Source organism: Schistocerca cancellata, chromosome 7, assembly GCF_023864275.1.
Source record: "Schistocerca cancellata isolate TAMUIC-IGC-003103 chromosome 7, iqSchCanc2.1, whole genome shotgun sequence".
Taxonomy (NCBI): Eukaryota; Metazoa; Arthropoda; class Insecta; order Orthoptera; family Acrididae; genus Schistocerca; species Schistocerca cancellata.
This window is the reverse complement of record NC_064632.1, coordinates 140,880,106-140,905,761: the sequence shown is the minus strand read 5'-3', so window position 1 is coordinate 140,905,761 and position 25,656 is coordinate 140,880,106. Positions and strand designations below refer to the sequence as shown.

The 25,656-nt window shown below is 43.3% G+C and overlaps 1 protein-coding gene across 1 annotated transcript in view; it reads left to right on the top strand.

Moving 5' to 3' along the window:
* Positions 1-2,018: 2,018 nt before the first annotated feature.
* LOC126092669 (carbonic anhydrase 2-like) overlaps positions 2,019-25,656 on the top strand; it is a 118,090-nt gene continuing 94,452 nt past the window's right edge. Inside the window, exon 1 of the mRNA XM_049908390.1 lies at positions 2,019-2,264. Coding sequence (XP_049764347.1) covers positions 2,019-2,264 — 246 coding nt within the window. The remainder of the gene's footprint in view (positions 2,265-25,656) is intronic.

Here is a 25,656-nt window from a genome sequence, read left to right as displayed (position 1 = left end):
GCCTGTCGTCTTGGAATGTAGAGTCACCATTGGGCAAAAGCATTTTACCTTGGAATAGACCTGATTAGCCAAAGTAGTCACATAAACCTTGGCAGTATTGCAACCTTTCAGAGTAACCATGGGGCCCATGGAATACCACGACATGGCTTCTTAAATCTTCTACTAATCCCACTACGTTTCATCCTTGTGACATAAACTCGGCCAGAAGTGGGTAACAGTGTGACACAGCACTTATCTCAACAAATGAGTAGTTTCCATTGGGCCGTAGTCCACATTTTACGAGCTTCGATACGATGACTCTTGAAACCTCAATACCTTCACCTACCTTCTCCTTTCAGAAGCAACCAGCAACAATTTGTCCACGTTTTAATTTACTTAGCTCTCACATAATGCACTCACAATAACACGGAACATTGTTCTGACCATGACTAACACAACTTATTGACGACTTTTCACAGGTGCCATTCGCGAGAAAATACACTCCTGGAAATTGAAATAAGAACACCGTGAATTCATTGTCCCAGGAAGGGGAAACTTTATTGACACATTCCTGGGGTCAGATACATCACATGATCACACTGACAGAACCACAGGCACATAGACACAGGCAACAGAGCATGCACAATGTCGGCACTAGTACAGTGTATATCCACCTTTCGCAGCAATGCAGGCTGCTATTCTCCCATGGAGACGATCGTAGAGATGCTGGATGTAGTCCTGTGGAACGGCTTGCCATGCCATTTCCACCTGGCGCCTCAGTTGGACCAGCGTTCGTGCTGGACGTGCAGACCGCGTGAGACGACGCTTCATCCAGTCCCAAACATGCTCAATGGGGGACAGATCCGGAGATCTTGCTGGCCAGGGTAGTTGACTTACACCTTCTAGAGCACGTTGGGTGGCACGGGATACATGCGGACGTGCATTGTCCTGTTGGAACAGCAAGTTCCCTTGCCGGTCTAGGAATGGTAGAACGATGGGTTCGATGACGGTTTGGATGTACCGTGCACTATTCAGTGTCCCCTCGACGATCACCAGTGGTGTACGGCCAGTGTAGGAGATCGCTCCCCACACCATGATGCCGGGTGTTGGCCCTGTGTGCCTCGGTCGTATGCAGTCGTGATTGTGGCGCTCACCTGCACGGCGCCAAACACGCATACGACCATCATTGGCACCAAGGCAGAAGCGACTCTCATCGCTGAAGACGACACGTCTCCATTCGTCCCTCCATTCACGCCTGTCGCGACACCACTGGAAGCGGGCTGCACGATGTTGGGGCGTGAGCGGAAGACGGCCTAACGGTGTGCGGGACCGTAGCCCAGCTTCATGGAGACGGTTGCGAATGGTCCTCGCCGATACCCCAGGAGCAACAGTGTCCCTAATTTGCTGGGAAGTGGCGGTGCGGTCCCCTACGGCACTGCGTAGGATCCTACGGTCTTGGCGTGGATCCGTGCGTCACTGCGGTCCGGTCTCAGGTCGACGGGCACGTGCACCTTCCGCCGACCACTGGCGACAACAGCGATGTACTGTGGAGACCTCACGCCCCACGTGTTGAGCAATTCGGCGGTACGTCCACCCGGCCTCCCGCATGCCCACTATACGCCCTCACTCAAAGTCCGTCAACTGCACATACGGTTCACGTCCACGCTGTCGCGGCATGCTACCAGTGTTAAAGACTGCGATGGAGCTCCGTATGCCACGGCAAACTGGCTGACACTGACGGCGGCGGTGCACAAATGCTGCGCCATTCGACGGCCAACACCGCGGTTCCTGGTGTGTCCGCTGTGCCGTGCGTGTGATCATTGCTTGTACAGCCCTCTCGCAGTGTCCGGAGCAAGTATGGTGGGTCTGACACACCGGTGTCAATGTGTTCTTTTTTCCATTTCCAGGAGTGTAACAACAGCGCTACTTGCAGACTTAGATAGCATATGCACTTATTTTGAAGCCTGCATTTCTCGCTGTGTTCTCATGTATTTGTCCAACCACTGTACGTGACTCTGTCCCTGTGGCCTGCAGCTCCGATGTCTGCTGCAGCTGTGCTGCGTGGTTGCTGGGGCGGCAGGACCAGCGCGCCCGCCCTCAGTGGAGGCCCTCTGGGCGAGGGCTGCTGGCCCTTCGCCTGGGCCGAGTTCCACTGGGGGCCCAGCGACGACGAAGGCTCGGAGCACACCCTCGACTACTGCCGGTACGCCCTCGAGCTGCAGGTCGTGCACGGGCCCTGCGAAGGCGCGCAGTACGACTACGTCTGCGTCGCCGTACTCTTCGAGGTGAGGCAGTATCGAAACATTTTATCCTGTAGCTTCTTTACTCACTGGCAGAGCTAATAAGCGGCTCTAATCCACACACTCTGCGCCTCATTGAGAGATGTTAGAGGGTCACGCTGAAAAAAGTTATGTGCATTCAATTTGTAGTGGACTGTTTCACCACGATGCTCAATTGATGTAAAAAATATAGCACCTTTCAGCTCTTGGACATGTTCATAAAAAGTAGAGATTCCAATTCACGCAACGTGCTATAGTGCGAGATGTTAATGGTCATGTTGAAACACTAAATTTGTACCCAATTTTAATGGATTGTCTGACCATGATGCACAATTAATGGAAATATTAATTATAGCACCTTACAGCTCTTAGGCATGTTCATACAAAGCAGTGAAGCATATTAATGTTACATGAATGCGCTGTTTTAAAAACTAGGTCGAAGAAGTAGGAGGTGCTAAATGTACATGGAAAGTAATGTTAATGTGAATATCAATATGTCGTATCATAAATTTATGTCAATATTTGAAAGTGGATCAACCAGAAAGTCCATTAATAAGTCAAGCTAGCCGTGGATAACTAAAGCGATCAAAGTATCGTGTAAGAATAAATGGAAAATTTGTATGAAGACCAGAAAATTTGCAAATCGGTTGTTCCTTACAGTAGAGAAAATAAATTATAATATTTGTGAAAACTCATTGAAATTTAGAGAACAGTGCAAATCGTGTTATAAGTTAATGATACAGAAAGTAAGATGGCTACTGTATGAGATATTGTTAAAAGAGAGACAGAACAACCCCTCTGTGTACAAAATACAATTAAAATGAATGACAGTGTTGTGACTGACAGCTCACTAGTGGTAGGAATATTTAATTATTTCTTCCCAAATGTATTAGCAAAGACAGGACAAAACGACCCAGTTTAAGAAATAAGAAAATACGTAGAAAATGTCTTTGCATGAAGCTTTAACCTTGTAGAAATAGCAGCAACATTATTGATTGTAATTAACAGAATTATAGAAGCCCTCTAAAACAGAAGCTCGTATGACGCTGAAGGAATTTCAAACCGAAATCTGAACAGTTGTCCTTACTTAATAATTGTCATCACTCATACATAGAATACACAGGGAATATTTTCAAACATATCGAGATTGTCACTGTTCAACGTCTTCATCAGAAAAACGACAAGAAGCAATTAAAAATTTACTGACCTCTTTCTTTCAAAATATTGGGAAAGGTAATATAGTTAAGAGTACTCTCACGGTAGAAACAATTTACTTAGCACTGCACGGTTTCGTTTCCAGCAAGGTTTCTGTTCACATATTCTGTCACCAATATTACAAGATTTGATTGTACAGATCATGTTACTCTCACTGAAAAATAAAAAGTTTCGTAGAACTGAGGGCTTTTCAGACCACTAATTTGATTCACGTTTAACAAGCAGAAAGCAATGCCAAATAACTAAACCAATGTGGAAAGGAGAGAATATTTTAGTGGCGGAGAAAAAAATCATGAAGGAACCTACGAAAATTCAATTTTCGGTCCATCCCTATTCCTTGTGTATGTGAATGTCCTTCGACTTACCTTTAATCAAGGGAAGCTGGTGCTTCGTGTACAAGAAGTAGAGCCGTATCAACAGTTTCTCTAGCTCAAGAACAGGAGTCGATAATGCTCGTAATCATGGGTGTACCTACAGATAAAAACTTCAACTGGAAGAAACAATCACATTCAACTATTTTGCCACTTCGTATATTGCTAGTCTTGGAAACAAACGAATCAGCCTTCTGTCATATGTTACACATATCCACTCAATTATGTCTTCTGGAATGATTTTTGTTGTAATTCATCGCTCAGGAAGGTGGAACGGATAACACAAATGCGCACACTAATAATAATATGTTGTGTTGACCTACATTTATCTTGTAGAGAACTCTTCAAGGAATTAGGCATTTTAAATGCACCATAATAAATAAATTTATTAATAAAATCCGTGATACACAATCCACCATACCTGGAAAGAATAGCCATATCCATCCCTACATCAGAATAATAAATGACCTTCATTGATCACTATTAAAGCCTTCAGTTACTCATAAATGTGCTCAGTATGACTTTTCCAAATTGATGGATAATTTGGTTAGTAAGATGAGGCTTCTAATAGATAGTAAAGCAAGTATAAAATCTAACTTAAAATCATATCTTCTGGACAACTCTTTCTAGTCCGTGGACAAATATATATTAAAAAACTGGTAGTTAATAACAAAAAACGTCTAGTTTTCAGTGTAGGTGTATTAGTAGGATTGAATGTTCGTTGTTGGTTTACCATTACTTAGCTCAGAACCTCTAGGGCGGGCTACAATTTGGGGTAAACAAGTGATGTAACAAAGTTTACCAATACAACAAATGAACAAATGACTGGTAGCCATAAAACGTCATCCAAAATCGTACCGAATACCTTCCCAGCAAATTATTTTGAACAATTACTTCAGGAACGCTCTCGAAGTGTAAATCGTTGTGATATCATACTTGACTTCTTAGCAACAAATAATCCTTACCAGATAAGGAGCATCATGACAGATACAGGTATCAGTGACCGCAAGGTTGTTTTAGCTAGTCTGAATACCATAACGTCCAAACCCACCAGAATTAAACTTAAAATGCATCTATTTTGAAAAGCAGATAACATTTCGCTTGACGCCTTCCTAAGACACAGTCTCCACTTCTTCCAATCTGATTATGTAAGCGTAGATCAGATGAGACTGAAATTCAAAGAAATAATATCAATGACAATTTAGAGATATATACCAAGTAAATTAATAAGAGAATGTACTGATCCCCGCGGCACACAAAATAGATCAGAGCACTATTGCAGAAGGAACGAAAAAAGCGAAACAAATTTAAAAGAACGCAAAAGCCCCAAGATTGACGAAGTTAAATAGAAGCTCCTAATTAATGACGAACTTTAATGGAAGATACTTTTAATAGTTTTCGCAACGAAACACTGTCTCGTAATCTGGCAGAAAACTCAAAGAGATTCCGGTCCAATGTGAAGTACACCAGCTGCAAGAGGCATACAATAGCTCCATACTTAGCAATCATATACAGTCGCTTGCTTATAGAAAGAAACAAATTTATTGACAAATAGGCAAAACGGATTCGGAAAATATCGATCTCTTGATACACAACTTGCACTGTATTCTTACGAAGTAATGATTACTACTGACAGGGGACATCAAACTCATTCCATATTTTTAGATTTTCAGAAACCTTTACACACCGTTTCTCACAAGCGACTTCGAAGCGATTTGCGTGCCTATGGCGTAACTCCTCAGTTGTATTACAGGGTTCGTCATTCCTGTCAGGAAGATCACAGTACGTAATAACCGGCGTAAAGTCATCGAGTAAAACTGAAGTAATATCTGGCATTTGCCAAAGAACTGTTATAGGCCTGTGCGGGAATCCACTAAATTTCGGTTGCACTACAAATCACACAAATCTAACTCAGCTAAATACTTACAGATTACAATTACCAGTAACTTAAACAGGAATGATCACATAGACAATGTTATGGGTGACGCAAACCAAAGACAACGTCTATTATTAGAACACTTAATGTAGCAAGTCTACTAATGAGTCTGCTTAGTCTACACTAGTCCTCCCTCTTGTAGAGTGTTAGTATGCGATGTATGACCCGTATCACATACAATTGACAGAGGTAACAAAACACTTCAGAGAACGGCAGCTCGTTTTGTATTATCGGGAAAAAGGGGAGAGAGGGCCAAGGATATGTTACGTGAGTTGGAGTGTCTGTCATTAAAGTAAAGGCGTTTTTTGTTGCGGTAGAACCTTCTCATGAAATTTCAATCACCAACTTTTTCCTTAGGGTATAAAAATATTTTGTTGGCACCAACTGACATAGAGAGAAATGATCATATTAATAAAATAAGAGAAATCAGAGCTAGCACGGAAAAATTTAAGTTAGTTCATCCCGTTCCTCTGCCAGGCTCATAACTGTGAATTGCGGAGTAATCATGTAGACATAGATGAGACTGTAGTATGAAGTTGTATAGTTTCGTATATAGTGTTTTCAGTATTATAATAACAATTAAAAATACGAAAACTGTGGAAAAGAATGTTAGCCGTGTCACAACACAGATAATGGTGTCTTAGCTATGGAAAATCGGAGAAAGACGAAGGTAATGAGAAGTAGTAGAAATGAGAAAGCGACAAACTTAACATCAGGATTGATGGACACGAAGTCAATGAAGTTAAGGAATTCTGCTACCTAGGCAGTGCCGGCTGGAGTGGCCGTGCGGTTCTAGGCGCTACAGTCTGGAGCCGAGCGACCGCTACGTCGCAGGTTCGAATCCTGCCTCGGGCATGGATGTGTAAGATTTCCTTAGGTTAGTTAGGTTTAATTAGTTCTAAGTTCTAGGGGACTGATGACCTTAGGAGTTAAGTCCCATAGTGCTCAGAGCCATTTTACCTAGGCAGTAAAATAACCAATGACGGACGGAGCAAGGAGGACATCAAAAGCAGACTCGCTATGGAAAAATGGCATTTCTGGCCAAGAGAAGTCTACTAATATCAAATACCGGCCTTAATTCGAGGAAGAAATTTCTGAGGATGTACGTCTGGAGTACAGCATTGTATGGTAGTGAAACATGGACTCTGGGAAAACCGGAACAGAAGAGAATCGAAGCATTTGAGATGTGGTGCTATAGACGAATGTTGAAAATTAGGTTGACTGATAAGGTAAGGGATGAGGAGGTTCTACGCAGAATCGGAGAGGAAAGGAATATGTGGAAAACGCTGATACGGAGAAGGGACAGGATGATAGGACATCTGCTAAGACATGAGGGAATGACTTCCATGGTACTACAGGGAGCTGTAGAGGGCAAAAACTGTAGAGGAAGACAGAGATTGGAATACATCAAGCAAATAATTGAGGACGTAGGTTGCAAGTGCTACTCTGAGATGAAGAGGTTAGCACAGGAAAGGAATTCGTGGCGAGCCGCATCAAACCAGTCAGTAGACTGATGATAAAAAAAAAGTTATGGATTGATTGTGTCCGTAATGGATACCAGAGAACTTTATTCCATTTAATAAAATTTAAATCAGATTTGTGCAGCCATGTATAGAAGTAATTATACGGAAATTCTGGGCGTTAGGTCTGTGTTGGGCGCTATACGGGTTCCAAACCTGAGGGTGGGCTGCGAAGTCGCATTCGCCCAGCCCGTTCGTCTAAGTAAACAAGACAAAAAAAGGTCTAGAATAGGTACTCGAGAAAATCATTGAGACATTTAGTGCTTTAAGCTGGCATGTCAGCAACATTTGCTCAAAGAGCTTTACAAAAACTCAAGCTAAAAGACGTAACAAGTTAATGGGAGTGCGTCAACGGATCAATTGAGATATTGTTGTGCGGCGTCAGTACTGCAGCTCTGTCTCGTAGTCTTTGTATGATTGTGAGGTTAGCCCTGTATCACAGTTTTTTTTTTCTGATGAAGCGTAATTACGTTTATGAAGATACGTAAACTATAGAACATATGACTTTGGAGTTCTGAAAAATCCACATTAATTACTTCATGATCTTGTGCGTGATATGAGCATATTAATGTGCTGGAGAATTAGTCCAACATAAATTGTTCGACCACTCTTTCTCCAGCAAACTATAGCTTCTGATAGGCATGAGAACAATATACTATAACTATTGTTGAGGGAAATCAAAACTACCATAAGTGGACAGGGTGCACCAGGTTTGTGACCCGACTTATTTATAAGATGAGCTTCAACATTTACGGTCGACATTCAAGACGAATGGTTGCTCGAAGAAAGAAACGTATCGAGCACTTCGCCCTCGGATGAGAATCAGCATCAGCGAGGAACGGCGACCACCGAGAGGAAAAGTTTTCGCTCCGTTCATCAGTGCGATTACAGACCGCATTGGGAAAGTGTTGAGAAAGTAAGGCGTGGAAATGGCTTTGAGAGTCACTAGGAAGGTAAATGAACGTAAGATCGGTGAAATATATACGACATACTTTCGCTACATCGTGTGAATATAAAATTCCTTGTAATAATGGACTAGTTTATATGGCTACCATAAAAAAGGTGACAACACCAGTCTGATTGGACACAAGAGGAACTGTCGAATTGGGACATATGGATAAATCGTCCACAGCGGAACGTCTTTACCAAGAGGATGATTATGATACAAAATTCACTGAGACAAGTGTTATATCGAAAACATCGCATTATCATGCCCGTATGTTGCAGAGAGGCTATTGAGGTTTGCAAACACCGTAATAATTTTAATATAAAAGAGGAAGGTTTTAAATTAGATAAAATTTGGATGTCCACACTACAACGTAAGAATGGTGATCAATTAAATTCAGTCGACAATGTTGACGCTACCAGAGATAATCTTGTAGCCGACGTCACGTGATTGACTGTGGTGCCCTCTACACTGATCAGATGGCCGTGGTGGCCAAGCGGTTAAAGGCGCTACAGTCTGGAACCGCGCGGCCGCTACGCTCGCAGGTTCGAATCCTGCCTCGGGCATAGATGTGTGTGATGTCCTTAGGTTAGTTAGGTTTAAGTAGTTCTAAGTTCTAGGGGACTGATGACCTTAGTAGTTAAGTCCCTTAGTGCTCAAAGCCATTTGAACCATTTTTTTCTACACTGATCATTCGGTGCTCCCTCTATTTCTTGTTGCATTTCGCCACTCTATTTCTGAAGATGTCTCCCGTAGTCCGAGAGGAAACGTTAGGAGAAAGTTTTGTACACTGACCACGGCTTATTAGCCCAGAAGCTTTAAGTGATAACGAAAAGTGTTACCTACCATTATTTCATATTTCATGCATGGAAAACAAGAACACACACAACACTAATGTGGTGTCTATAACAGTACGACGAGGTAACTGGTATAATCGAAAACATCCAGCCAAATTATGCATTGAAGATAAACCAACAGAACTTCTTTGGTGAATTCCAATAGATAGGAAACTTCGGGCTAGTAAACGAAACGTATATCGCGCTAGAAAACATTCAGAAGCAACAGAAATACATACACAATAAATGTCACATTGCTTACAATACCAGATTCCATGTTCTGATCGACCAAATACTCTGGAAAAAAGGTTTAGAGTCTCGAAATCTTTCAGATACAGTTTCCATTCGGTAAGCAACAGTACAGAGTATATTTTGCTATCTTATTTCAATTTTCCTCTTCCAGTCGGAAATGGTGCGCGGCTAGGGTTACCCGAAGAAGGCGTAACACCTTTGCTTTTATCATGGCGGTCGTGATGTGAGACGAAATGTGTGAGGGAAGGTGTAACATATTACTTCGCATTTCTTTGAGGCACACTATGCAAAACTAAACCTCTTTGTGATGCACAACATCTGTCTTGTATAGCTATCTACTGAATTTGAACGAGCCCTTGTGTGATGCTCTTTCACTTGTCAAACAAAACCGTCACGAAAAGTGCTACTCTCCATGCGTTCTTTATTTCTTTTTTTATTGATGTGCCCCTTGGGTGTCTATTACGGTTCATTTGACACCAACGTTACGCTGTTTGTGTTTACAACGAATTAGAAACGAACTCTATAAACACCATTCACTCCACACTAGTTCGTTTATATTCCACAAACATTCAATTTTCCTGACCTCAGTAACTACAAATGTAGTCATAAAATTTTAAGTATCATGAAAAAACGAAGTAACGTAATTAACTTTTTGATGATTGGAAGGTACGTGTCTGAAGTCCCGTTAAACAATAACATGCACGCGTCAAAATACCGTTTCACGGTGCTAAAAGAAGTTATACAAATTGGCGCAGCCCACTCAGAGTGGAGTATCACGCGGAATCCGTTTTCGGAGGAATCGAAAATGTTGCAATTGAATCAAACAAGTCTAAGAGACAACTTCATGTCCCATAAGAATTTTACCATCTTCACCAACGATAAAAATATGCTACAAAGTAAGCAAGTTCTATTTAGAATCGTAAAGGAACCACAATATATGCATTTGCCTCATTTTTCAGACTGGTTACAGCTGGCTGTTTCTTGCACTGTCATTAAAAGTGTCTCAACATTTGTCATCTCGACGCTCGTGCGATTATTATCAGTGAACAACACAGTCTTATGTCTGTCAGTGAACAATTTCGAAAGATGATCTTCACTATGTCGACTTTCCCTGTGTCATTCGCATTACGGCAGGAGTATAATCTTTAATGATGATGATGTTTGGTTTGTGGGGCGCTCAACTGCGCGGTTATCAACGCCCGTACAAATTCCCAAACTTTGCTCAATCGGAACTAGCCACTTTCATGAATAATGATGAAATGATGAGGACAAAATATACACCCACTCATCTAGAGGCGGGTGAAAATCCATGACACCGCCAGGAATTGAACCCGGTGCCCCGTACACGGGAAACGAGATTACAACCGCGAGACCACGAGCTGCGGAATATATGTTTAGAGTTATAGACGATCTTAATGCGTTTACTGATTTACGAGGGGTGTTCAGTAAGTACTGCAGCGCCTTTTTTTTCTTGACTAATTTCGGTTGAAAAATGCGGAATTTGTTGAGATATCATGGGATATTCACGTTTCAGCCCTTGTAGTTTCATGGAGTTCCGATACGTAGCTGCTCTAAACATAGCATCCAAAATGGCATCTGTAACTAAGGTGCGTTCTAAGCAAATAGCTGTCATTGACATTCTTTTGGCGGAAAACTGGAGCATCGTAGATATTCATAAGCAATTGCTGAATGTCTACTGAAACCCTGCAATCAACAAAAGCACGGTGAGTTGTGGTGAGGAGAGTGGCATCATCGCTACAAAGTCACACAAACCTGCCCCATTTTCCGTGTATCGGTCGACCGCAGACAACTGTGACTCCCACAATGAGTTCTTCGTCACAAAAATGCTACAGCCCTGATCTTGAACCTTCTAACTTTCTTACATTTGGCACAATGAAAGAAGCAGTACGTGGATGATGGGGAGGTTATTGGCGCAGCAAGATGTTGACTCCAACGTCGACCAGTTGGTTGGTGCCATACGGACGTACTAGCTTTCCCAGTAATGTTTCGTAATGCTGTCGCACTGAACGGAGATGATTTAGAAAAACAGGGTTTTTTTGCTTGAAAAGTGGGGAATAATATGATGTTTTAGAATCCTGAATAAAGCCAGTCTACTTTCAGAAAAAAAATGCGTTTCATTAGCTGCTAAACGTCCCTCGTACCTATGACCAAACCATCTTAGTAGATTTCTTCGGTTCAGGATATAATACTTTACTTTAGAATTATCGTACTTTTCTCCCTATGTTCATTTTGGCTTCGTTCAGCTTCTGTGTCAACCATGTTTGGGCTCGTTTAAATCTGTGATGAAACCCTGCTTCGGTGCAAGTTCACGACACGGCTGTTGAACTACGGTGGATCTTTCTATCCCACATCTAAACTGACATATACTTATATAAAGTTTATTGTACGATGTTCTTGAATTACAGCCATAAAACTCCACATTTGCAACTCCCAAGACGGATATTTATCGATGATTTCTCTGGTAATCTGCAGTATCTTCCATGTCGTACTTGTTAAGCAAATACATAGTCTTAAATTTCTTAGTAAGCCTTTAAACATTTGCAGCCTCTGACTCTCAAATATATGTGTGGCCACTAATCCACTTTTATATGTGTACTAATTGAGAATCTGTACTTCGGGTAGCAACGGGTCTAATTCACCATGTCGCAAACCTTTATCTTCGAAATAATAAAGGCAATAGATAATTCCAAATCGAGTATTTGGAGATAACAAAACAACAGTCAGTAATTAGCAGAGGAAGGAGTGGGAACAGTACGCACTGAAGCAAAAAATATTGTTTGGAATTATTCATGAAATGTAATTTAAGAACAAGTGTAGGTAATACTACTGCAGTATCTCTACTTTTACTACACATAATCGGTTTGCATATAGAAGACAATACACTGAAGTTTAACAGCGGTTGCACACAATTCCCCAACCAGTTGCGTGATTACACATTGCTGTTGGGGAACTGTGCGCTTGACAGGGGAGGTTTTGTTAAGTATTTATGAGTGAAAATTAAAGCGATTTAAATTATCTACCATCCTCTGTTACGAAATTACTAAACTAAAACATATTTCGATATTAACATGGAGTATGTAATCGCTTTCATTATCACATTTCAACAAATTTTATAATACTTATTTCTTGGATAAGCACTCATCACGAACATGGTCTTAGGGTCACTTCTGCAGTGCTTGGAGCACGATTCCTATCACAGAATGCAAGATAACAGCAGCGCAAATACCTGTCTTTATCTACATCTACAGAGATGCAACATAACTCATTACGTTCTTTAGTTAGGTAAGTGTAGGCAGTGATTCCGAAGCAACAGTAAATTGTCTTATGGTCGTCTTCGTCATCATAAAAAATACTGGTAACGTCTGCTACATAATTTTTTCTGGCTGCTCTGTAAAACACATTTGTACAACTTTTCCTCCTGTGCTCTTTCACTGCTCCATTACACACAGTTTGCTATTACGCATTGGCGAAATCACATTCATTATCTTAATCTTTTACCTTTAGGCAACAACTCCGTCTATATGTAACGAATTATAGATGGTAACAACACAGTCATAGAAAAGGTCAACCTTAACATCTACAATCTAACTTTTTTACTTTCTGCCTGCTGAATATGTCTAGAAATTATCCTGTTTGTTACGTACAGGAAACACAAGAGTGCAGCAGTTATCAGAAGTCATTATGTGTCACAAGAGCTTCAGTTACTGAATGCTCACGATAACTTGTTGTATACAATTACCCTATACCCCCAATTCGTGCGGTTTGAAACCTTAAATCAGCAGCAACTGTGTGGGACGCATTCAAAAGCGGAGTAGTTTTCTGCATCGCCGTTCGTGCCACGCCCTTCAAAAATAATAAAAAATCATCTGCGATGTGAACATAGCACATTATTCCCTACGAATTTATAATAATTGGTTGTTATATTGAAGTCCACTATACAAAGGAGACGAAATGGATGGTAATGACCGGGACAGATTTTCTATTTGATATGATAAATGCCGTCTTGCTATAAGTGCGGATGAATGTTCAAGTATGTCAATGCACAATCACGTAGATTAAATATCTAGGTGTAAGACTTTATTTGTCGTTAGTAGGTTCGATCAACGGCGAACATTAAGGTGATGCTCCTTGAACTCAAATTAGAATCTCTGGATATAACCCTACCACTACTATTACAATTTTGTATGCTTTCACCTAAATAACAAAAATCCTGTCTCTATGTTGCCACCGCGTAACCCCTTACTAAAATTTAGTTTAGTTTTCAAATAAAGTACACTATGGGAGGATAGTTCTGTCGATAGGAAAAGCAAATCAATAGAGTTACCCTTTTCACAGGATTTGACGGTGTGTTGTGTCTGATGTATAAGTAAATCAAACTATTCACCTCTTTTCCTAAGTTCTTGCCCAGCGCTTAGAAAGAAATGTAGTATGAATATTATTATACTGAAGTTAGGACAACTCTGTTCCAGTTCATTTAGTGGTTTCGATAAATAAATTAATTAATTAATTAAACAAAACGATCACCACCCTATCCAGGCAGTGAAACGGTGAAGTATTGGAAAAGCTTAAGTATGAATTTTACCTACTTTCATGCGGCTGTTTAATTTGATTTTTCAAATAAATGTTGTTGTTGTTGTGGTCTTCGGTCCAGAGACTGGTTTGACGCAGCCCTCCATGATACTCTATCCTGTGCAAGCTTCTTCATCTCCCAGTGCCTGCTGCAACCGACATCCTTCTGAATCTGTTTAGTGTATTCATCTCTTGGTCTCCCTCTACGATTATTACTCTCCACGCTGCCCTCCAGTACTAAACTGGTGACCCCTTGATGCCTCAGAATATGTCCTAACAACCGAAAACTTTCTCATTATTTACACAAAAATATTTTAAATGATGCCTATTTATATTAACTTGGCATTGCATAAGTCTTTAAAACAGGATACGCGTATTAATCAAACACCAGGAAAGAACCCTACACAGATGCATGATTAGGATGAAATAACAGCGTGAACCAGTTTCTTTAAAGTTCAAGAATGGTTATTAAAACACAGTTTAATTTAATGGTTCACGCTGTAAAAAAGAAAAATACAAATAAATCTTATGTGGTGGCCTAAGGCTGAATGGGGTGAACAATTATTGCGGCTACAATCTCATAGTACGGCCTGCAGGTATCTTGCAGTAGGGGGTTAATTTCTCTTCTTGGCGTCTTTCAGTCTTGCATACAGTAGCCCAGAAACTCGCAGTTATGTCGTAAGCAGTTTTCAGTCTTCATCCGAGGCATTTTTGTGCAAATATGCGGGCAAAACTTCTCCTGCTCCACAAAGGTGTTGCCTCAATCACTGCTGCCTACAGACTGTGTGACTTACTTCCCGCGCTTGCTCTAGGTAGAGCACCCGTTCGACCTTGCCACCCGTTTCATTCGTCAGAGCCACTTTCGTTTCAGACAATAGCACATTGGCTTTTACACAGCGCCTATTTCTTACATTGTACCTTAGCGTGACCATTTCTTACAATTGTCAAATTAACATCAACGTGAATAGTTTATACGCACAACTATTTTTAAATACAAATATCATCAGAAAATAAATTAACTTAATAAACAATTTACATAGTATTTTACATACATTACTGACGTACAATGCAATGAACTTCAATGTCCAGTATAGTAGACTTTACATTACATATACAGAAAATATAGTAACAATAAGTGAAAATTTTAAAAGCAAAAAACTATAAAAATTACAGATGAATCAGAAACAAATAGTGTTATATGGATGGAAGGAAACGTTCTCATCGCAAAAGACTGTTCAGAAAGTTCAGAGAACAGGGATTTGCTACTGACTACAGGATGTTTCACCCACTACCAAAGTATATTTCGCCCAAGGACTGCAGTGTCAAGATACGAACGAAGGGAGCATATGAACAGTCGCGTTTCAATCACTCTGTTTAGTATTGGAACAGGACAGAAAATTGCCAACAATGGTATAGGAGACTCCCGCCATTCACCGCATGGTGACTTGAGGAGTATGATGATGGAAAAATTGTTTATAACGCAAAATGTAAATCAATTCAATTTACATAATGTGATATGTCTTCCAATTTTCACTTAATATAAGAGATTAGCGAAGAACGATCTACATCAAAAGGAAAAATTAGCCAAGAACGCTGTACATCAAAAGGAAAAATTAGCCAAGAACATTGTACATCAAAAGGAAAAAAAAAAATGTTACAGGAAACGTATATACACTCCTGGAAATGGAAAAAAGAACACATTGACACCGGTGTGTCAGACCCACCATACTTGCTCCGGACACTGCGAAAGGGCTGTACAAGCAATGATCACACGCACGGCACAGCGGACACACCAGGAACCGCGGTGTTGGCCGTCGAATGGCGCTAGCTGCGCGGCATTTGTGCACCGCCGCCGTCAGTGTCAGCCAGTTTGCCGTGGCATACGGAGCTCCATCGCAGTCTTTAACACTGGTAGCATGCCGCGACAGCGTGGACGTGAACCGTATGTGCAGTTGACGGACTTTGAGCGAGGGCGTATAGTGGGCATGCGGGAGGCCGGGTGGACGTACCGCCGAATTGCTCAACACGTGGGGCATGAGGTCTCCACAGTACATCGATGTTGTCGCCAGTGGTCGGCGGAAGGTGCACGTGCCCGTCGACCTGAGACCGGACCGCAGCGACGCACGGATGCACGCCAAGACCGTAGGATTCTACGCAGTGCCGTAGGGGACCGCACCGCCACTTCCCAGCAACTTAGGGACACTGTTGCTCCTGGGGTATCGGCGAGGACCATTCGCAACCGTCTCCATGAAGCTGGGCTACGGTCCCGCACACCGTTAGGCAGTCTTCCGCTCACGCCCCAACATCGTGCAGCACGCCTCCAGTGGTGTCGCGACAGGCGTGAATGGAGGGACGAATGGAGACGTGTCGTCTTCAGCGATGAGAGTCGCTTCTGCCTTGGTGCCAATGATGGTCGTATGCGTGTTTGGCGCCGTGCAGGTGAGCGCCACAATCAGGACTGCATACGACCGAGGCACACAGGGCCAACACCCGGCATCATGGTGTGGGGAGCGATCTCCTACACTGGCCGTACACCACTGGTGATCGTCGAGGGGACACTGAATAGTGCACGGTACATCCAAACCGTCATCGAACCCATCGTTCTACCATTCCTAGACCGGCAAGGGAACTTGCTGTTCCAACAGGACAATGCACGTCCGCATGTATCCCGTGCCACCCAACGTGCTCTAGAAGGTGTAAGTCAACTACCCTGGCCAGCAAGATCTCCGGATCTGTCCCCGACTGAGCATGTTTGGGCTGGCTCTGAGCACTATGGGACTCAACATCTTAGGTCATAAGTCCCCTAGAACTTAGAACTACTTAAACCTAACTAACCTAAGGACATCACACACACCCATGCCCGAGGCAGGATTCGAACCTGCGACCGTAGCAGTCCCGCGGTTCCGGACTGCAGCGCCAGAACCGCTAGACCACCGCGGCCGGCTCATGTTTGGGACTCGAAGAAGCGTCGTCTCACGCGGTCTGCACGTCCAGCACGAACGCTGGTCCAACTGAGGCGCCTGGTGGAAATGGCATGGCAAGCCGTTCCACAGGACTAGATCCAGCATCTCTACGATCGTCTCCATGGGAGAATAGCAGCCTGCATTGCTGCGAAAGGTGGATATACACTGTACTAGTGCCGACATTGTGCATGCTCTGTTGCCTGTGTCTATGTGCCTGTGGTTCTGTCAGTGTGATCATGTGATGTATCTGACCCCAGGAATGTGTCAATAAAGTTTCCCCTTCCTGGGACAATGAATTCACGGTGTTCTTATTTCAATTTCCAGGAGTGTATTTACTTTCATATCATTTGCATGCAGACACAGTTTACTGTCTTAAAGAAAATTAAGATGTTTCATTTGTAACAAGCGGTTATTCGACGTCAAAAATGGCCCATGTTATCGTTGACGCAGTGTTGTTATCATTATTATTGCTAATTGATCTTAGGTGTCTCATTTTCGTCCCTGTTTGTATACACGGTGAACATTAATAAAATCGACACACTGCAAGTGGGGATCCGTGACTGCAAAGGGACGAAAAAAGGTCCTATGATCATGTGTCGGGAATTCCGTAGTTGCCACGGTAGATGAAGCTGACAAGTGAAAGCTCCGCTGACCATGTGTGGTGCATTCCTTGGGCGTTGCTGGAAGTGTGACTGACGCAGCTTACTGTACGCAGCAGAATGGTCCGGTATTCATGTCGGCAACAAGCCGAGGAGGTGTCTGTGAACGGCCAAGCACATAGAAACGGTAGATAGGCAGCACGGCTGTAACAAAACAAGTATCCTCACAGACACCAGCCATATCGCACAACATCCGGAGCCCATTTTGAGCCTTTGTGTGATCTTATGTCCTTTCAGACAGACGAACCTGCAGGGAGGCGGCGGTCTGTGCGTAGACCTGATTTTACAGAACCGGGCCCTACAGCATACTGAGACGAACCCTAGTACAAGCTCCAGGCAAGTGGTCCGCCGACGTGATGTAAGCCAATGTACGATTTTGTGTATCCTGCATGACAACCGCTACCAACCCTGTTATTTGGAACGAGTAAATGGATTACCAGCTGCTGATTTCCCTGTACAGGAAGGGTTTTGTGTCTGGTTTCTGCACCACAGAATAGCAACTATGGGATTTCTACCATCAGTGCTCTTTACCGACGAAGCAACTTTTATCAGAACTAGCACCATCAGTCTGCATCATCGTCATCTGTGAGCTACAGACAGTCCTAAGTGAATAGTTGAGGCACCTGATCGGCATCGGTTCATCATCAACGTGTGGGCAGAGATTCCTGGCGACCACTTACTTGGATCGGTTATTATTCCGCAACGCCTAGACGTAGGAATGTAACAGGTCTTCCTGCGGAGTACCCTTCCTGTACTTCTTCATAACGGTTATGTGGTTCCTGTATGACGGGCACTATCCCACTTCCGCATTACAGTTGGTTCAAATGTCTCTGAGCACTATCGGACTTAACATCTGAGGACATCAGTTCTCTACGCTTAGAACTACTTAAACCTAACTAACCTAAGGACGTCACACACATCTATGCCCGAGGCAGGATTCGTACCCGCGATCGTAGCAGCCGCGTGGTTCTGGACTGCAGCACCTAGAACCGCTCGCCAACAGCGGCTGGCTCGTATTACAGTTCGCCGAGACCTCAAGAACTTCTTCCCCGGACATCGCATAGGACGCGGAGGCCCTGTATGATGACCTGTTAGATCACCGGAATTAAGACCGTGGATTTCTACTTCTGGGGGCATCTGATATGCTTTGCGTATACTGAGCCATTTCCTGATATGCAGACCCTTCAACAGCGTCTTGACGACACCTTTGACGCTATTCGAGAAAGGCCAGAACGTACTAAAGAATGCGGCAATCCACGATGCGATGTGCGAACGTGTGTTCTGTATCCCCTGGGGGCCACTTTGTACATCTGTTGTGACGTGGATGCGCTACAGCATGATATTTTGTTCCGGGAAGATTTGTTGTCGTTGCCCGCTCAGTGTCCGTTTCCGCACATATGTTCCTCGAATAATTTTTCCTCCATTTCCAGTCAGGAATCCGTTCCTGCTGTTTGTCGGTTTTATTAATGTTCACTCTATAGAACGTTCTCAGAATATTAATCATCCTACCTGCAGAGAACGTGCGTCAAGCTACTCGTAAAGTAGACGTACAAGAACGATGGAATACAACTCTGTCTTGAAATGTTAGCAAATTCAAGCAACGCATTAGTTGCAGCAGGTGAGAGTAAAGTGTAACATTTTTTACTTAGCTTTCCACATGCTTCCATATCTATATGGAGAATTTTGTAATACACGAATAGGTAAAATAACCCGGCATCTTATCCATATACTCTACTAAACTGACAAAAGTGATATATTCATTACGGTACTTTACTATTCGGGAAAATTTAGGCAGCTTAGCCGTCTTAGAGAAAATCACCCTCTTACCTCCAATATGACACAACTGTTGGTGGTATAATACGAATGTAAAGATTTCGAGTAAATCCATATGCTTTTATTTCATACCCCAGGCTTTGTCCATTTTACACACACTTGTCTTCGAGTACGCTTAATTCATTAAACGTGAGGTTGTTGGAGACACAAGTTGTTTTTTGGGTACGTTTCTGTACTCCTGTTAATTGAAAGAACGTAAATTATTTCTTTGATTTAGGCACTAGACACATTTATAGCTGAAACTACAGCAGTTCAAAAATAAATGTAAAGACTAAAAGGAACGCAAGGGAAACAGCTAGTGATAACGTGACCTAAGTACTTCTAAGGTGGACGAACATACGTAGGGGAAGTTAATAATACTTTGCGAGATCTATATGCAAGGGGCAACAGTCTGGATGATTGACTGATCTGGCCTTGTAACATTAACCAAAACGACCTTGCTGTGCTGGTACTGCGAACGGCTGAAAGCAAGGGGAAACTACAGCCGTAATTTTTCCCGAGGGCATGCAGCTTTACAGTATGATTAACTGATGATGGCGTCCTCTTGGGTACAATATTCCGGAGGTAAAATAGTCCCCCATTCGGATCTCCGGGTGGGGACTACTCAAGAGGACGTCGTTATCAGGAGAAAGAAAACTGGCGTTGTACGGATCGGAGCGTGGAATGACAGATCCCTTATTCGGGCAGGTAGGTTAGAAAATTTAAAAAGGGAAATGGATAGGTTTAAGTTATATATAGTGGGAATTAGTGAACTTCGGTGGCAGGACGAACAAAACTTTTGGTCAGGTGAATACAGGGTTATAAATACAAAATCAAATAGGGGTAATGCCGGAGTAGGTTTAATAATGAATAAAGAAATAGAAGTGCGGGTAAGCTACTACCAACAGCATAGTGAACGCATTATTGTGGCCAAGATAGACACAAAGCCCATGCCTACTACAGTAGTAAAAATTTATATGCCAAGTAGCTCTGCAGGTGATAAAGAAATTGATGAAATGTATGATGAGATGAAAGAAATTATTCAGATAGTGAAGGGAGACGAAAATTTAATAGTCATGGATGACTGGAATTCGGCAGTAGTAAAAGGGAGAGAAGGAAACATAGTGGGTGAATAAGGATTGAGGGAGAGAAATGAAAGAGGAAGCCGTCTGGTAGAATTTTGCACAGAGAATAACTTAATCATAGCTAACACATGGTTCAAGACTCATAAAAGAAGGTTGTATACATGGAAGAATCCTGGAGATACTAAAAGGTATCAGATAGATTATATAATGGCAAGACAGAGATTTAAGAACCAGGTTTTAAATTGTAAGACATTTCCAGGGGCAGGTGTGGACTCTGACCACAATCTATAGGGTATGAGCTGTAGATTAAAACTGAAGAAACGACAAAAAGGTGCTAATTTAAGGAGATGGGACCTGGATGAACTGACTAAACCAGAGGTTGCACAGAGTTGCAGGGAGAGCATAAGGGAACAATTGACAGGAATGGGGGAAAGAAATACAGTAGAAAAAGAATGGGTAGCTCTGAGGGATGAAGTAGTGAAGGCAGCAAACGATCAAGTAGGTAAAACGACGAGGGCTAATAGAAATCCGTGGGTAACAGAAGAAATATTGAATGTAATTGATGAAAGGAGAAAATATAAAAATGCAGTAAATGAAGCAGGCAAAAATGAATACAAACGTCTCAAAAATGAGATCGACAGGAAGTGTAAAATGGCTAAGCAGCGATGGCTAGAGGACAAATGTAAGGATGTAGAGGCTTATCTCACTAGGGGTGAGATAGATACTGCCTACAGGAAAATTAAAGAGACCTTTGGAGAGAAGAGAACCACTTGTATGAACATCAAGAGCTCAGATGGAAACCCAGCTCTAAGCAAAGAAGGGAAGGCAGAAATGTGGAAGGAGTATATAGAGGGTTTATACAAGGGCGATGTACTTGAGGACAATATTATGGAAATGGAAGAGGATGTAGATGAAGAAGAATGGGAAATAAGATACTGCGTGAAGAGTTTGACAGAGCACTGAAAGACCTGAGTCGGAACAAGGCCCCGGGAGTAGACAACATTCCATTAGAACTATTGACGGCCTTGGGAGAGCCAGTCATGGAGAAACTCTACCATCTTCTGAGCAAGATGTATGAGACAGGCGAAATACCTTCAGACTTCAAGAAGTATATAATAATTCCAATCCCAAATAAAGGAGGTGTTGACAGATGTGAAAATTACGGATCTATCAGTTTAATAAGTCACAGCTGCTAAATACTAACACGAATTCTTTATAGACGAATGGCAAAACTGGCAGAAGCGGACCTCGGGGAAGATCAGTTAGGATTCCGTAGAAATGTTGGAACACGTGATGCTATACTAACCTTACGACTCATCTTAGAAGAAAGATTAAGGAAGGGCAAACCTACGTTTCTAGCATTTGTAGACTTAGAGAAAGCTTTTGACAATGTTAACTGGAATACGCTCTTTCAAATTCTGAAGGTGGCAGAGATAAAATACAGGGAGCGAAAGGCTATTTACAATTTGTACAGAAACCAGATGGCAGTTATAAGAGTCGAGGGGCATGAAAGGAAAGCAGTCGTTGGGAAGGGAGTCAGACAGGGTTGTAGCCTCTCCCCGACGTTATTCAATCTGTATATTGAGCAAGCAGTAAAGGAAACCAAAGAAAAATTCGGAGTAGGTATTAAACCATGGAGAAGTAATAAAAACATTGAGGTTCGCCGATGACATTGTAATTCTGTCAGAGACAGAAAAGGACTTGGAAGAGCAGTTGAACGGAATGGATGGTGTCTTGAAAGGAGGATATAAGATGAACATGAACAAAAGCAAAACGAGGATAATGGAATGTAGTCGAATTAAATCGGGTGATGCTGAGGGAATTAGATTAGGAATTGTGACACTTAAAGTAGTAGAGGGGTTTTGCTATTTAGGGAGTAAAATAACTGATGATGGTCGAAGTAGAGAGGATATAAAATGTAGACTGGCAATGGCAAGGAACGCGATTCTGAAGAAGAGAAATTTGTTAACATCGAGTATAGATTTAAGTGTCAGGATGTCGTTTCTGAAAGTATTTGTATGGAGTGTAGCCATGTATGGAAGAGAAACATGGACGATAACTACACTCCTGGAAATGGAAAAAAGAATACATTGACACCGGTGTGTCAGACCCACCATACTTGCTCCGGACACTGCGAGAGGGCTGTACAAGCAATGATCACACGCACGGCACAGCGGACACACCAGGAACCGCGGTGTTGGCCGTCGAATGGCGCTAGCTGCGCAGCATTTGTGCACCGCCGCCGTCAGTGTCAGCCAGTTTGCGGTGGCATACGGAGCTCCATCGCAGTCCTTAACACTGGTAGCATGCCGCGACAGCGTGGACGTGAACCGTATGTGCAGTTGACGGTCTTTGAGCGAGGGCGTATAGTGGGCATGCGGGAGGCCGGGTGGACGTACCGCCGAATTGCTCAACACGTGGGGCGTGAGGTCTCCACAGTACATCGATGTTGTCGCCAGTGGTCGGCGGAAGGTGCACGTGCCCGTCGACCTGGGACCGGACCGCAGCGACGCACGGATGCACGCCAAGACCGTAGGATCCTACGCAGTGCCGTAGGGGACCGCACCGCCACTTCCCAGCAAATTAGGGACACTGTTGCTCCTGGGGTATCGGCGAAGACCATTCGCAATCGTCTCCATGAAGCTGGGCTACGGTCCCGCACACCGTTAGGCCGTCTTGCGCTCACGCCCCAACATCGTGCAGCCCGCCTCCAGTGGTGGCGCGACTGGCGTGAATGGAGGGACGAATGGAGACGTGTCGTCTTCAGCGATGAGAGTCGCTTCTGCCTTGGTGCCAATGATGGTCGTATGCGTGTTTGGCGCCGTGCAGGTGAGCGCCACAATCAGGACTGCATACGACCGAGGCACACAGGGCCAACACCCGGCATCATGGTGTGGGGAGCGATCTCCTACACTGGCCGTACACCACTGGTGATCGTCGAGGGGACACTGAATAGTGCACGGTACATCCAAACCGTCATCGAACCCATCGTTCTACCATTCCTAGACCGGCAAGGGAACTTGCTGTTCCAACAGGACAATGCACGTCCGCATGTATCCCGTGCCACCCAACGTGCTCTAGAAGGTGTAAGTCAACTACCCTGGCCAGCAAGATCACCGGATCTGTCCCCCATTGAGCATGTTTGGGACTGGATGAAGCGTCGTCTCACGCGGTCTGCACGTCCAGCACGAACGCTGGTCCAACTGAGGCGCCAGGTGGAAATGGCATGGCAAGCCGTTCCACAGGACTACATCCAGCATCTCTACGATCGTCTCCATGGGAGAATAGCAGCCTGCATTGCTGCGAAAGGTGGATATACACTGTACTAGTGCCGACATTGTGCATGCTCTGTTGCCTGTGTCTATGGGCCTGTGGTTCTGTCAGCGTGATCATGTGATGTATCTGACCCCAGGAATGTGTCAATAAAGTTTCCCCTTCCTGGGACAATGAATTCACGGTGTTCTTATTTCAGTTTCCAGGAGTGTAGTTTGGACAAGAAGAGAATAGAAGCCTTCGGAATGTGGTGCTACAGAAGAATGCTGAAGATTACATCGGTAGATCACATAACTAACGAGGAGGTATTGAATAGAATTGGGGAGAAGAGGAGTTTGTGACACAACTTGACAAAAAGAAGGGACCGGTTGGTAGGACACGTTTTGAGGCATCAAGGGATCACAAATTTAGAATTGGAGGGCTGCGTGGAGGGTAAAAATGGTAGAGGGAGACCAAGAGATGAATACACTAAGCAGATTCAGAAGGATGTAGGTTGCAGTAGGTACTGGGAGATGAAGAAGCTTGCACAGGATAGAGTAGCATGGAGAGCTGCATCAAACCAGTCTCAGGACTGAAGACCACAACAACAACAACATATGCAAGTCATAGAAGTGAGAGAGAGACACGTACCATGACATCGCTTGCAGTTAACGTACTCACATGGTTTTTTAAAATTAATCTACTTTTCGTAACGATACGGCGGAATGGAAGCAAAACGACAAGAAGCAAATTAATTAAAAAAAGTACTGTAGGTTCAATCATCAAAAAAATAGGGAAATCGTAACCCAGTAAAGCACGAACAAAGGAGATGCTATCTCTGTTTTACTACCCTGACACGTCATTGTGTTCCGAGCGGCTGCTCAATCACATTACGCCAAAGGCAATACACGAATGTGATACAGAGTAAGCAGAATGCTCCAGCAGCCTCTGTCAGCTTCCCAGAGTGTGGAGTCACAAATTCTCACTCAAACAGCTACCCAGCTAGCGTCTTGAGTATGAGAGCATCCTTTTCCAGTTCTCTCGACGAGCCAAAAGCACTACGGAGAATTTCATCTGGACCCTCCCAATGATAGTCAGATACTCTGACCACTCAGCTACTAAGGGGGACGTACAACAGAAAAACGAGGAACATGAATGAACCACTAACACCAACACCATCACAGGTATTTTTCTGGTTAAAAAATGGTATTCCGTTTTTGTGACGCAGACTGACGCAAATGACACATATCTACTACCGCTAACAATGATGAATGTATGAATACATTCTTCTCCATTAGTCTACGGAACATGTGTTATATTGTTCCGTAATTTCACTTAAGACTCTTACATCCCCATACGCTCTTTGGTCTATCTGTCATTGAAGGGCGATTGATAAAGCAAAGCTACATGTGTGTGATGAGGCTGGACAGTTACCCTTAATTATGTGACTACGTGGAGACTGTTGTTTCGGATAGCCTTTCATGGACTTCATGTTCCCAAACAAAGATGGAATTTTTATGGGTGACAGTGCGCCATGTCAGAACATTCTGGACAGTTAGAGCGAATCATTTGACCACCCAGCTCGTCCGACATGAGCCCCATCGATCATATATGGGACAAAATCGAGAGGTCAGTTCATGTAGAAAATCCTGCAACGGCAAAACTTTCACAATTACTGTCGGCCATAGAGACAGCATGGTTCAGTATTTCAGCAGGGGACTTCGAACGACTTGCTGAGTCGATGACACATCGAGATGTCGCACTACGCCGGGTAAAAGGAGGTACGACATGATAGTAGGAAGTATCCCATGAGTTTTGTCATCTCAGTGTATGTAAAATAACCAGCAGATTTTAGGGAGAAAATAATTGCTCTTCAGACAACCGGCCCTACATGCTGTCTCCAACACACCAACATCCTGTCTTTTGGCGTCAGATAATGTTTTATTCGTGAGTGATGCTGC